Source organism: Manacus candei, unplaced genomic scaffold (genome assembly GCF_025592945.1).
Source record: "Manacus candei isolate 608988 ecotype Guabito, Panama unplaced genomic scaffold, ASM2559294v1 h1tg000002l, whole genome shotgun sequence".
Lineage (NCBI taxonomy): Eukaryota > Metazoa > Chordata > Aves > Passeriformes > Pipridae > Manacus > Manacus candei.
Window position 1 is genome coordinate 11,734,865 of NW_026138050.1, and position 13,177 is coordinate 11,748,041.

The 13,177-nt window shown below is 42.5% G+C and overlaps 1 protein-coding gene across 1 annotated transcript; it reads left to right on the forward strand.

Moving 5' to 3' along the window:
- Positions 1-623: 623 nt before the first annotated feature.
- TMEM114 (transmembrane protein 114) lies at positions 624-12,232 on the forward strand. Its single transcript, XM_051796605.1, has 4 exons — positions 624-814; positions 2,020-2,100; positions 10,791-10,928; positions 11,899-12,232. The coding sequence occupies exons 1-4, from the start codon at positions 631-633 to the stop codon at positions 12,129-12,131; spliced, it is 636 nt and encodes a 211-aa protein (XP_051652565.1). The 5' UTR covers positions 624-630; the 3' UTR covers positions 12,132-12,232.
- Positions 12,233-13,177: the final 945 nt, after the last annotated feature.

The window sequence follows — 13,177 nt, forward strand, 5'->3', positions numbered from 1 at the left end:
TGGCTTAGGGGCTCACACGTGAACACACCTGTGCCCTTGGAAACTACATAGCTATAGTTTCTGGAAGAGGGTGTACTACTTGTGTCCTTCCCTCCATCGGTGACTTTCTGACAGGAAAATGATCCCAAGCAGGGTACAGACATCCCCGCATCAGGTAGCAATTTCCACGCTGCTGCCTTTTCTCACACTGCCTTTCAAATTAGGTTAGATCTGTCCTTTTGAGCTCGGCATCTGGAAGGGAAAGAGCAAGAGGAAATCTCTTGTAAGTACATGGGAAAGGCTGCAGGAACACCAGCGCTGTCACTGCTCCCTCCTCCCCTCCAGGACCGCGGCGTTTGGAGTAAGGGAGCGATCAGGATCCCCATGCCCGTGCGTTCTCGCAGGTATCCCTTCCTGGGGAGGCAGAGCCCACCTGCTCAGCACCGCCACTGATGCGCAGGCGGGTCGGGACAGGTACCCGGGGTCGGGGGCAGGGGGGACCCCTCTGTGCCGGGCGGGGGGGACCCCTCTGTGCCGGGCGGGGTCCCCGCTCCGCCCGCGGGGCGCGCAGGGAGCGGGGCGGGGCTCGGGGCGCGCAACCTGCGCGGCCGTCGGGTCCGGCCGAGGCGGGGCGGCGGCGGCGGCATCAGCATGAGGGTGAACTTGGGCGCCCTCACCCTCTTCGTGGCCCTGGTGGGACTTTCCAGCTTCGTCTTCCTCGTGGTGGCCATCGCGACGGACTTCTGGTACATCATCGATGCCTCCAAGCTGGACGCGTCCCGGAACGGCTCGGACGCGCTCAGCTCGCACTCGGGGCTGTGGCGGACCTGCCGCGGTGAGTGGGGCGGGCGGAGCGGCCATCCAGCTGTGGATCCAGCTGTGGATCCAGCTGCGGGGATCCAGCTGTGGATCCAGCTGTGGATCCAGCTGCGGGGATCCAGCTGCGGGGATCCAGCTGCTGCGATCCCGCTGTGAGGGTCCAGCCGCGGGGATCCAGCTGCGGAGATCCAGCTGCGGAGATCCAGCTGCGGGGATCCCGCTGTAAGGTTCCAGTTGCGAGGTCCGGATGTCCGGAGGGCCCCGGCATCCGTGGGCAGTGCCTTGTCGATGCCCTCCCGTGTTACCTGCCGAGGGAGACGTGGGGAGAGCGAATTTTCTGCTGCTGTAACCTGATTATGCATTAACTTTTAATCCGAGCTAATTTAATAAACGTTAACCATTTAGGAGGAAGGAGATGTCTTTTCATTTGGCTCGGGGAATTAAGGGGTGAAAGTTCTGGGTTAAAGTCGTTAAAATAATAAATAATAATTTAAAGAACATAAACATAAAGAACTTAAATATAAACACTATAGTTTCTGTATACAAACAATACAATTATTGTTATTATTATTATTATGTATTATTAAATTAACATAGCAATATAAACATTGTTAGTTTGAAATGCACAACATTTATTAAAATTTTTAACATTAAAATTTAAATTAGGTTATCTATAAATAATTTAAGTAAACTTAATCACATACTAGCTAAAGCTAAGTGACTAAAGACTCACCAAGTTCACCAGGTAGTTGTACTGTGTATGGTTTTGCTTAGTGTTTCATAGTTCTAGATTTTAATGAAAGATCTATAAATGCTATATGGATAGTACAGAATTTTCCCCATTGAGTTAATTTGTTACTTTTGGTTTTGATTCCACCATTAAAAGCAAGGAGTAAGTAATGTTCACCACAGTCTAGAAAGGATGTTGCTCCCAGTGGAGTGGGGAGAAGCAGCAGGTTTCAGGAATTCTCCCTGTGCTGTATCCCAAGCCCACTGCAACGAGCAGATGTTTCCCTGCTGACTCCAGCAGTCAGGCCCCATGGGAGCAGCCACTGCTGGGTACTGAAAATCCCCTCCTTTCCTTCCCTACCTAGGAATAACTGTTTTAGAAGCAGTTAATATTATATGAATTATACTTACATGCAAAAAAAAAAAAAAAACCATAGCAAAAAGATGTTATAGTGTAATTTTTCCCTCTTTGTTTTTCCCCTTCTCTGTTAGTGAGGAGTGAGTGTTACCCTTTGATAAACCCCTTCTGGCACGAGAATGCAAACATCACCGAGTCACACAGACAGCTTTTGTGTGAGTAGCATTTATATTATTTTTATATTTATATCCACCCTTCCCTCCCTCCTTGGCCACTTGCAAGGACTCATTTCTGATTCAGGGGGGGAACTCTCTGAGACAGTGTTTTGTCTCTGCTTCTGTACAACATCTATCACTGCCTGTGGTCTTTGAGTAGGTTTACTTTTGAAATAACCATCTATTGCATGTCAAGTTCAGCTAATTTCTTCCACAGGAGCAAGACCTTTCTGACTGGAATGGCACAGGAAGGTACACAATTGTTAAAAAATAAAAGGCAAAAATGGTCAAAATCGCCTTAGAGGAGTCTGATCACTGAAAATGCTTAAGCACGCATTTAAGCGAATCTTTTAGGCAGTTACTTTTCTACCCTTTCAGTGGGATTCCTTGCACTGATAAAAGGCTTAAGTTAGTGAGAATTTAAGAAAATTAATCCCTGACTAAAAGCAGTGTTCAAAGTCCTTGAAGAACACTGTGTTCAAAACCACTAAGCTCCAAACTCTATTTACTTCCTTTTTTTTTTCCTGATACATTAGTCAATGTCAGGATGTTCTCAGAAAGTCCAAACTGAACATTTTCAAATACTTACAGGCCCCTCCCAAAAGATGATTTAGCTTCTTTGCATCATATTCTGCACAATCCTCTGCTCACACATGCTCGTATATGGGCTTGATTTTTATAACCTTTTAATTTACTTACCTCTCCTCTCTGACTCTGGCTCTTTCCACCTTGCATGCAGGATATGTGCATTAGTCCTGTGTCTTGAAATGGGACTCTTTCCCTCAAAACCAGCCATTTCCTGAACAATCCTCCAGAGAGGCTTAGAGTGTCTTCAGCCTCTTGGAGCAGCATCCCATGATGAGCTAAGAGTGCAGCACATGTGGAAAGGAGGCCTGGGAGGTGCTGATGGTGGTGGGGCTGTGTCCCAGCTGTAACTGGGAAGCTGAAGTAGGGATAAGATCCCAGTGGGCTACTGAAAGAGCCATATAACATATTGACAGGTTCAAGACTTAACAGCCAAGGTTGTCTCTCTGAGCTTTCAAATAGAAAAGTGCCATTTCTTAAATTTTCCCTGCTCAAGACAGAGGGCCTTGCCTGCTTGATGTTGCTGAAAACTCTGAGGATCAGTGAAAGTGATTGTCTGCTTGATCACTTAAACCTTTGAGGGGTCACTGTTAATTGAACCCAACCAGACTGATCACGTTTTAGGTGTGGGCAGCTCAACTGTTACGTTGGGGATGGTCCAAAATTTCAGGATAAAGTTGTTAGCATTTCAAAAGTTGTGTGTGTATTTGCAAAAGGCACACCTGTTATTTCCCCCAGGTGAGGAGATTTTAGGCTGCAGCTCTTCAATGAAATAACAAAACAAAATCAGAGATGATACAGAGCTCTTTTGGTTATAAAGATGATGTTGGCTTGGAAACAAAGGTAGTCATGAAGTGTAAGAAAATAGTGGATATGAGTAAAAATTGGATTAATAACTGTGTTTACAGGCTCTCCAGAGCTTAACAGAATTTTTTCTTTCTCTCACTTTCACATCAAGTACTATTTTTAGGTTCCTGGACAAAGACTTCAGGTCTGAAAAGACACTTGCAGATTTTACTATAAACAGGCATAGTCTGCCTAAAAATGATGAGATAAGAAATCAAAGATACTTTTATTGAAATAACCTGCTAGGCTTGATTAGAATGACCTACAGAGTGAACTTTTTGATTTTTTTGGATGTTCAGCTTCAGTGCAGTTTCAGTGAGGTGAGGCTACAGGTCTGCAGCAACAGCAGCTGAACACAGGAACTGCCCTGCCAGTCCTTCTTCCTTCAAGGAAATACAGATATTTCTGAGTGACATCTAAGTTCATTAAGTACTGAGATAGTACCTTCTGCTCTTTCTTAAATATTTTCTGACTGTGGTCACTGAATCATATTTAGGCAAACCATTTTCATCTACGACACATTTTAACTAGAATTTTAGAGGAAAATTCTGAGGCCTTGGATTGCAGTGTATTTACAGTAGTTTCTTCATCTGTTGCTGTTTGGGGCAAACAAGCTAATTGCACAGCTTTAATTGGTTACTTCAAAAAAATCATATTTTTCTCATGTGTGCCTATGCAGGTGTCTGTGAGGAACATTCACATGGGATTAATCTCATTCCATCTAGCTGTACACACATATTTCTCACTGATTATCCCTTAATGGACTGTCTCCTGATGTAGGTACTTGAGTAACACATTGGTCACATCCCTCATTCTTCAGAGTTTGAATGAACTTCTTGGTGTGTTTTAACTAGACACAAGTGCCAAAAAGATGGGAGAAAGTCTGTGTGTGAGTGCAAAGAGCTGGGTCGAAGTGGAAACAAAAGTCCTGGTAGCTGCCAGAAGACAAACCTTTCGTTAGAGAACGAAAAGCCTCCACATTCCCTTTCTCCACACTTCCAATCTCTCTCCTATTCATCCACAGCATATTCCTTTTAGGTTTATTGTGTACTTCAAATAGAGCTCCTGGTAAATTAAAATGATTTGGTATACAAGTTAACATCCTGTGCCAGCAGCAATATTACTCAGGCAATCAACACAGGTGCTGTTAAGCCTGGCAGTGTGACGTGCTTTCACATCACAGGAGTACTCTTGGCTGATTCCTCTCATGGATTAGACACAAACATGCCTCCTCCTCTGCATTAGCCTTCCACTTCTTTTCTTACCACTCCCTCCAGCTGAACATACAGTGTATACCATCTCTCTCCCTCAAGCCCACAATGTATAAAATATTTTCCTACTACAGATTACATTATGACATGGCTGTATATTTGGTTAAAACATCATCCACCGACTAAACAAAAATACCACTATAGACTTCCTGCCACTAGTTTTCCTGAAATTTCTGCATTTTAAAAATGCTTTTTTACTGGAGATGTACACTTTCCTCTGTCCTAGACAGGATTAAAACTGTCACTTTTCACAATTTAGACAGTTATCAGGGTCTCTTGGTGACCAGTAGAATTAAAGATAGTCTTCTGAAAATCACCCTTAGAACTGAAATCTGTCATCAGACCCCCCACAGATATTTTGCCTTGCTGTGTGTTCTCCTGTGCAAGCTATGGAAGACAACTTTTTTTCATGGTGAGCTGAATCCATCTCTCACTAAATGATAAAATAAGGGTGTCACTCTCACTTCAAAGGAAGCTGCATCAGGAGCTCTGAGCTGCTTTGCCATTTTCCAGTAGAAGAAACATAGCATCCCCAATCACATGGAAGTGTTGAGGATCACATACAGAGAGAGGGAAGCTGGCGTGTAGCAGAAATGGCAGTATTTAATCACCTGAAAGATTTTCCCCAAGAGTTTCAGCTTTGTAAAAGAAGTTCTTGAAAGAAAAACCAAAACAAAACGAACAGAACCAAAACTACAAAAAAAATACCACTACCAAAAAAAAACAAACAGAAAAACCCCCCAGCAAGTTACATGGGGCAGAGGTTGCTCTTAGGTATTTTTGTCATATAAATATTTTCCATTTACCACAGTCTGTACTGTTAATAATTAGTGAATACCAGTATAGATTTAGGTAAAGGCAGCACCAGTGTAATCCCTGCAAAATGAACAGTGTTGTAAATATTTTTAATCAAAACCAGACAATTTCTCTTGAGTCTTAGCTTTGCACCTGAGCTGGTGTGGGGTCCCACCTGCACTGCAGAGCTGGGGCTGGTGTTATGGAAAATAATGTGAGAGGAACTGCTGTTCTTTCTTACTGTCTGCATGACACACAAACCATCTGCATTAGGTACCTACAGGTACCTACAAGCCTCTCACAATCCTGATTTTTTTGTTATTGACATGAACATCATGGGCAGTGATTGATTTCCTTTTACAGGTCCATTTTTAGTGCTCTCCTGTATTCTTGAGCCATCTAGAGATGAGCAGTTAATGGATGTGGTTTCCACTTACATGTCGCTTGAAGAAAATCTTTTTCCTGATATAAAATCAAGACTGAGTGTGCAGCTGCCCAGTGCAACTGCTTAAAGTATCCTCCTAAGAGTATTTTTATTTTTTCTTTTTTAAACTTCAGTGTGACTGGAACATGAGGCTGCAGACAAGTTAGTCCTTCCTGCAGGGAAACAATCTTTGCAGCAGAGGCAGTTACTGATGCCTCAGTTGTTTTAATGCAACAGCTGCCTTGGTTTCTTCCTCAACAAAATTAGTTTAATAGTACAGATAAACTTGTCTGGATTTCCTTACAACATGTGGACCCTGTAACTAACCAGCTGCTTTCACACTTTGCCCTGCTCTTCATTTTTACTGAGCTTATTTTATTTTTACAGTTTGTAATGTTATAAAGAATCCCCTATTATTTGGCTGCCATGACATTTTTCCTTGGGGATTTACAGTTCTTCACAATTTTTCTTGTGATTTGAAGTTATCAGAAGGAAAACAGGGCTGGAATATCTAGCAAGAGCTGGTTCAGAGGCCAAGTGAAATAAGACCCAAATGATGTAACAGAAATTCTAATTTAATTGATCTGGTAGGTGTGTACATAAAGGGATCTGCTTTGTTTCTGAGCAACAGTGTACTGTTCCTTCAGAGAGGTCCCAGTGAACATCTGCTGGGTGCTTAGAGTAGATATTACAGTAAATATATACAGAAATCTGAGATAACTCCAGCATCACTGCAGCTGAGACCAAATGAGTGACAACCTGTGATGAATGTTCTCGTTTTCAAAGTCATTGGTACCGTGGCAATAGCGTGTGAGCCACAGTGCACTGCTCACATCCATCATCCTACCCATTCCTGCTTGTCACTGTCCCTGTTCCCTGTCCAGCATCATTTTATTTCTACTGTCTGCAATTCGTCTTCCAGTTGAGCTCAGAGACTTTCTGAGAAGAGCACCAAGCCAAAGCATGTAACACACAGACCAGAGCTTGGCTAATTGTCCTGGAGTTCCCTAACCCTGTGAGCAATCCTCCACCAGCATCTTTTCTCTGGTGATCTGAAGGGAAACCAGACCTTTGTGTCCCTGGGGTCCGAGCCCAGAAGTCTCACATTTAGCCACTGACAGTTCTTTTCAGTTGCTCGTTGTTTTTCCAAGTTGCTTCCTTCCTTTCTTCCCTACAAGCAGGTAGGTCTTTCTCCATTCACTGATTCTTCCTGGCTTTGCCAAGTCTTTCCAGAGCAGCCCCACTGGTTTTAGCAGCTGCCAAGCGTTTGGTTTCAGCTCCAGGCTTTTGTCTTTCTAACTGGCTATTTAGTAACTGCTGGGTAAGATAAACAGGGCCTTAATTAAGCTCTTCTGAGCCGCTGCCATTTGGAGTATTTCTGATGAGGTGACTATTACAGTTTTCTAGAGACTATTTGCTATTATAAGCTGTGCAAACAAATCCGAAGTTGCTTTGAAGCAATTAAGCTCCAGCACGTTAACAGATGATTAACAAAACTGCTCGGCTTGCAGTTGGTTACTTCTGACACCGCTCCATTTTTCTAGTTTGTTCCACAGATTTCTCTTTGCAAACAATTCAACAACAACTGTGTTGGGTGGTAATTCAGAAGTGCCTGCCAAATCCTGAGATCTGGACACACACTGCAGATGTCATTCTTACAGATATTTGGTCTCATCTCTACTGAAACAGCTTTGGTTAGCTAATGTAAAACTTCATTAGCTCAGATCAGGCAATTTAGTTCTTTTCTCTTCTGCAAAAACCAGGAGTGTTTTTTAAATGTTTATGAGTTTGTTTCAGTATTTCCAAGACTAAACTATTGGACCTTTTGTGACAGGGAACTCTGGCATTGAGCAATAGAGGGGGCAAACTGAATTCTGTTTTACAAGAAAGTGCACATACCTCTTCTTGTGCAAAATGTTTAGGCTGGTGGGTTTTTTCAATAGTAGATTAATTTCATCAATATGAAGAGTACAATATATAATGCATCAATGTGTATTTCAACAGAAATTGAAAAAAATACTAAAATGACTGCAAAATTAATGTTTTAACTTCTTTCACAGATGATTATTGAGGACAGAAACACAGTAAAGATATTTTAAGTCATGTTCTTCTATAAACTAATTCTGTTCCTCTAATCAAGGAATATAATGGCATAATATCATATGCCAGATGGCATGAATTCAGATTCCTGAGTGGTTTCCATGGCAGCATTTTAGAATAAGTTTCCCAGGCAGTTGCAAATTTCACAGGACAAATGAGTATTAGATATTGAACTTGAACACTGGAGATGATAAAGTGCTGTTTAACCAAATACAATCCATTAAATATTTGATTTTAAAAAAGCTGCAGGTGATTAATGAGAAATGTAGCTGTGTATAGGAAAAGTGAGGCTCTGTCACAGTGGGATTTGTGGGTTTCAGCTGAGATATCACTAAATCCTGTATTTTCACTCAAGAGGGCATAAAAATCAGAATTATTCTGATGCTGCATGCAACTGCCACAGATCATTAATGTAATCTGTGACACTCCCCAGGATGTTCTGGTATGGATTTGCTTTCCCTTTCCTTCACAAGGTTCCATTCAGAGCCTGATCTACCTCACCCACTGTCCTGGCTCAGGTTGCAGTAGCTGAAATCACACCATGGTAAGGAAAGTCAAAGAAATAGCAACTGTAGGTGCTACTGTCCTGAGGTGTAACTTGTTAGCAGTCAGTGAGGGACACCTGGAAAATCACAAGGCATAGAGCCAGCGAGGAGCTTATTTCTGTTTTTTCCCTCCCAGCAAAGCCAGGTCTGGGGACAGAGTTGTACCATTCTTACATTCACAATTTTAAAATGTTAATTGTATCTGATTTCATCAGATTTTAGCATCAAGGCCTTTTCACCTTTTACGTGCAAGACCAAATCTAAGGGAGCACATGGATGTCAGAGTGGTGGGGAACCAAAATCAGGCCCAATAACCCTCAGCAAGCACAAATGTGGCTGAAGACCAGCCTGTTTCTGCTGCTTCTCTGGAATCTGAGAGCTGAATTGGGTTCCAAATATCTGTTCTGTCCCATCATGTTGCATAACATCCCCAACAACCACTTCTACCTATATAAAACTGCTGAACTGAGTGAGTTCCATGGCTATTTCTTGTCTTGGTATTCAGCTAAGAATTGCAGACAGTTTTGACATACTGGTTTCTACCCAGTAAGCTGAAGATTGATTTGGCTGTTAGCATCTGAGAATTGCTATAGGTTTGTGTTTCTTAGGCAGCAACAGCAGCTGTGGCTACTTTTGCTGAAGGAAAACACAGGGAGTGTCCTCAGCTTTAGAATCAAAGAGAGAAAGTGCTCTCTTCAGTGCAGAATGCTGAATTCCTCATTTCTGAGCATCAGCTGGTCCTGATGTGGGCATATGTGGGATTGAATATGAAAATATAATACCAGCATAAATAAACAGAAACAGAAGAACAGTAGGGTCACCTCCCAAAACTTTGTCATTTGCCACATTTTTCCTTGTGATCATGTTCTGTGCTACACAAAACAAATAATTATATCTTGAAACCACATTCTCCACAAGAAAAGACATTAACAGTGTCTGCCTTGATCCCATGCAGACCCTTCCTAACCTTCCAAGCTTCTAGAACTGAACAGAGATACACAATTTTGTCTTATCTTTATAATGCTGTTGAAGGGGATAAGCTGGATCCTTAGCCAGTGACAGAGGGAGTGCTTCCAATTCAATGGGCAGTTACAGTCACTTAAAAAAAATTGATCATTTGGTCACACAAAACCTGTGATCTCTTAACTGATTCCTTTTCCTTGGGAACCAGCTAATGGTGTATTGTGATTCCTCTGTGAAATTAAATGAGTCACTGAAGCCTAGACCTCTTCAGAATATGGATTTTAAGGGATTTTTTGTCTCAGCACTTTGGTATTAAATAAATTGATACTGGAATTACTTTCTCTTGGTTATTATTCTAGAAAAAGGTTGGGTTGAAGGTTGTGGATAGATTACATGAGAAGGAACAATGACACAAAGATGGTTCATGATGAAAAAAGCAGTGTGATATGAAAAAATACATAGCAACCCTCTGTTTACACAGCTATTAAAATGTTATAGGGATCAAGAAAGACTAATGTAAAACATTTAGCATGGGAGGAAGCGAGCAGGATAGGTTAATGTACTTAGTGAAGCTGCTGTAGAAAACAATGACAGACAGAATCAGAGCTGGATGGGAAAATTTACCTCTAGTTGATGGTCAGCTGCAACAAAGGAAAAGGTCACCAATTTGCTAGATCTGTTCAGCAGAGGATATGTGACAGAAGAGAAAGAATTTAATCAAAAGCATGGCTGGATCTCACCACCCAGACAACAATGCCACTCACTGTGATCTGTGTGATAACCAGGGCTACTTCTGATTTAGGTTGTCAGTGCCTACCTGGTATGCAGTGCATGACCTGTTATCCAGCTTGGCTTAATAGCTCAGTCTTTTTAACTGCTTAAATATATCTATGCAGACATATCCTTTATATTTCTGGTCTCTGTTTGGAACACAGGCTGTGATCCTGTGAGGGCTTGCTCTGTATGTGACCTTTTCCTCCATATCATGTATTTGTCCTGCCAACTTAAACTGAAAACCCAAGAGGTTTTCCAATTTCTTGTTGATTCAGCACAGAATAAAGCTTTGATTCTGCTCAGGGGCTCTGCACTTAATAATTATTAGTACATCCACTGACACCATAATCAAATATTGAAATATTAACGTTCTTTATTTTTCTTCAGACATGCATGGAACATTTGTCATCCTGATGCCCCTCAGCCTGATACTGATGATTTTTGGAGGAATGACTGGGTTCATCAGTATCCTTGCCAGGGCCTACCTACTGCTTCTGATGACGGGACTGCTTTTTCTTTTTGGAGGTACAATATCAAACCCCCAACCTAACCAATTTAAATAATAAGGGATTATATCTCAGAAACATCACTTTGTTTTTCCAGAGAATAAGAGCTAGGCAGGAGTTTCCTTTCAGAATAATGCTGGTGTTCATCCTGATGGGATTCTGGAACAGAGCAACTTAGAGTCAGGAAAGGCAAATAATCACACACAGCCAAACATCCTTGTGCAGTGAGTCACACTTTGAACACAGAGTGTTTGCTGTGCCCATTAACACAAAAGATTTAATACCTTCTAAGCACAGGGCACAAATTCTTTACAGACAGGGTAATGGGGTAATTGACTTTGGAACTAGTAAAGCATAGGGTTTGATAACCTTACACAGACCTTACACCCATTAAGAAAAGTGACAATTTTTTAAAGGCTTTTGCATTGGGTTCCTGGAGAGTCTTGCTGGGCAAGTCTGCTCCAAGGATGTCTTTGACTCAGTTATTTGGAAGTGATGAGTAGTCATGACTCCACAACACTTGGTGGGAGGTGGCAGCAAAGACCAACACATTTACATTAAACACTCAAAGTTTACAATACTCAAAATTAGAAAGCAGCCTAAATTCAGGTCAGTGACCTGACATGCAAGAATCTGTGTCTCTGTGGGCTTTCTGGCATAGAGGTGGACATCTGCACATGGTGCTCAGCAGTGAGGACTCAGGATGCACTATAATACAGTACTGAAAACAGAGATGTCTGTGCATTAGATATCTGTGAAATATATGACTGGATTTCTATTGTGGCAGGCTTGATGTTAGACATTTTGATTCAGTATTTCACAGTGGGAACACATTATACTCAATGGACAGAAAATCAACCTCAAATAGACATCAAAGATAAACTGGGAATCTGGCCTGGGTGGGAGAGGAAGGAGTGGGAAAGAAGCCCTAAGCCCTATCCAATTGCTTGGTTTTGATTTAACCAGCTGAGTATGTCTCTCTCTCTCAGCTCTGGTCACACTTACTGGGATCAGTGTCTACATTGCATATTCAGCTGCTGCCTTTGAAGAAGCTGTCTGCCTCCTGAGGAGCAAGGACCTCCTGGTGGAAATCGATATCAGGTTTGGCTGGTCCCTGGCCCTGGTCTGGATCTCCTTTGTGGCAGAAGTGCTCACTGGGGCCGTGTTCCTCCTGGCAGCAAGAGTTGTGGGTCTGAAACGGCAGCGTGAGCAGACATTATGAACAACAGGTGTCCCTGCAACAACAGAACCCTGAAGAGCCCGACAGTCTGGATTGCTCAGTCCAGCTGCTCACTGGGGGTATATAAAAGTGGAAGGCTGAGTGCCTTGTCCACTGCTGTAAACCTTTTCCCTCACAGCTGGCTATAAAACACAAAGATTCTGATAAATCAGTAAAACATTGCAAGTGCTGTCAATAAGGACACCCTTGTGACTTTAGAAGAAAGTACATTGCAGTGTTAGTGCTTTCAGACTAATTTCAGCTGGCAACTCATAAGACATCTCCATTCACTGCTTGGAACAAGGCTGATTTCTTGCTTTCTTTTATCTTTTTTGCTGTCTAAGCAAAGTGCCTCAGAGTACCTTGCAGGTCAGCTTTTGGTTTCTCCTCTGAGACTCCTAAGAAGGACATGGACCTGCTGCAGTGAGTCCAGAGGAGGCCACAAAGATGCTCCAAGGGCTGGAGCCCCTCTGGTATGGAGACGGACTGAGAGAGCTGGGGGTGTTCAGCCTGGAGCAGAGAAGGCTCTGGGGAGACCTTAGAGCCCCTTCCAGTACCTAAAGTGGGATACAAGAGGAAAGGGGCTTTGGAGAAGAGCCTGGTGGTTGGAACTAGATGATGTTTGAACTCCTTTCCAACCCAAACCGTTTCATAATTCTGTAATCCAGCAGATGGTAGTGACTGTGATGGTAAAGTCCTGCAGCAGAGTGCAGTGGTGAGTGTACTGCAAGAGAAAGATATAGCTGCTTTCCCAGATGTTTTAACTAACTACTGTAGCCAGCCCCAATCTACTTCAGATGCTCAGGCTACATACTTATCTTTTTCAGCCTGTCACTAGCTGCTTTTTCAATTCTGTAATGCCGAGGATGTATCTGATGCATTTCCCAGTTTTTATTTTGCATTTTTGATGATGCTTCCTTTTCATGAAGTTTGTGCACATGCTTTGTGCTAGAATATGTTTGTCTTGTGCTGGAAGCTGCTGAATAAAGTGAACACACAGGGTACACAAATTTCATCCTTTGTGCCAAAGCAATCTAGTTTTTCCTCTG

Bases quoted from the DNA above. Each gene is read 5' to 3' on its own strand.
- TMEM114 (XM_051796605.1), top strand. From the start codon at position 631: ATGAGGGTGAACTTGGGCGCCCTCACCCTCTTCGTGGCCCTGGTGGGA. The intron at 815-2,019 runs GTGAGTGGGGCG...CTTCTCTGTTAG, and splicing joins GCTGTGGCGGACCTGCCGCG to TGAGGAGTGAGTGTTACCCT. The intron at 2,101-10,790 runs GTGAGTAGCATT...ATTTTTCTTCAG, and splicing joins GTCACACAGACAGCTTTTGT to ACATGCATGGAACATTTGTC.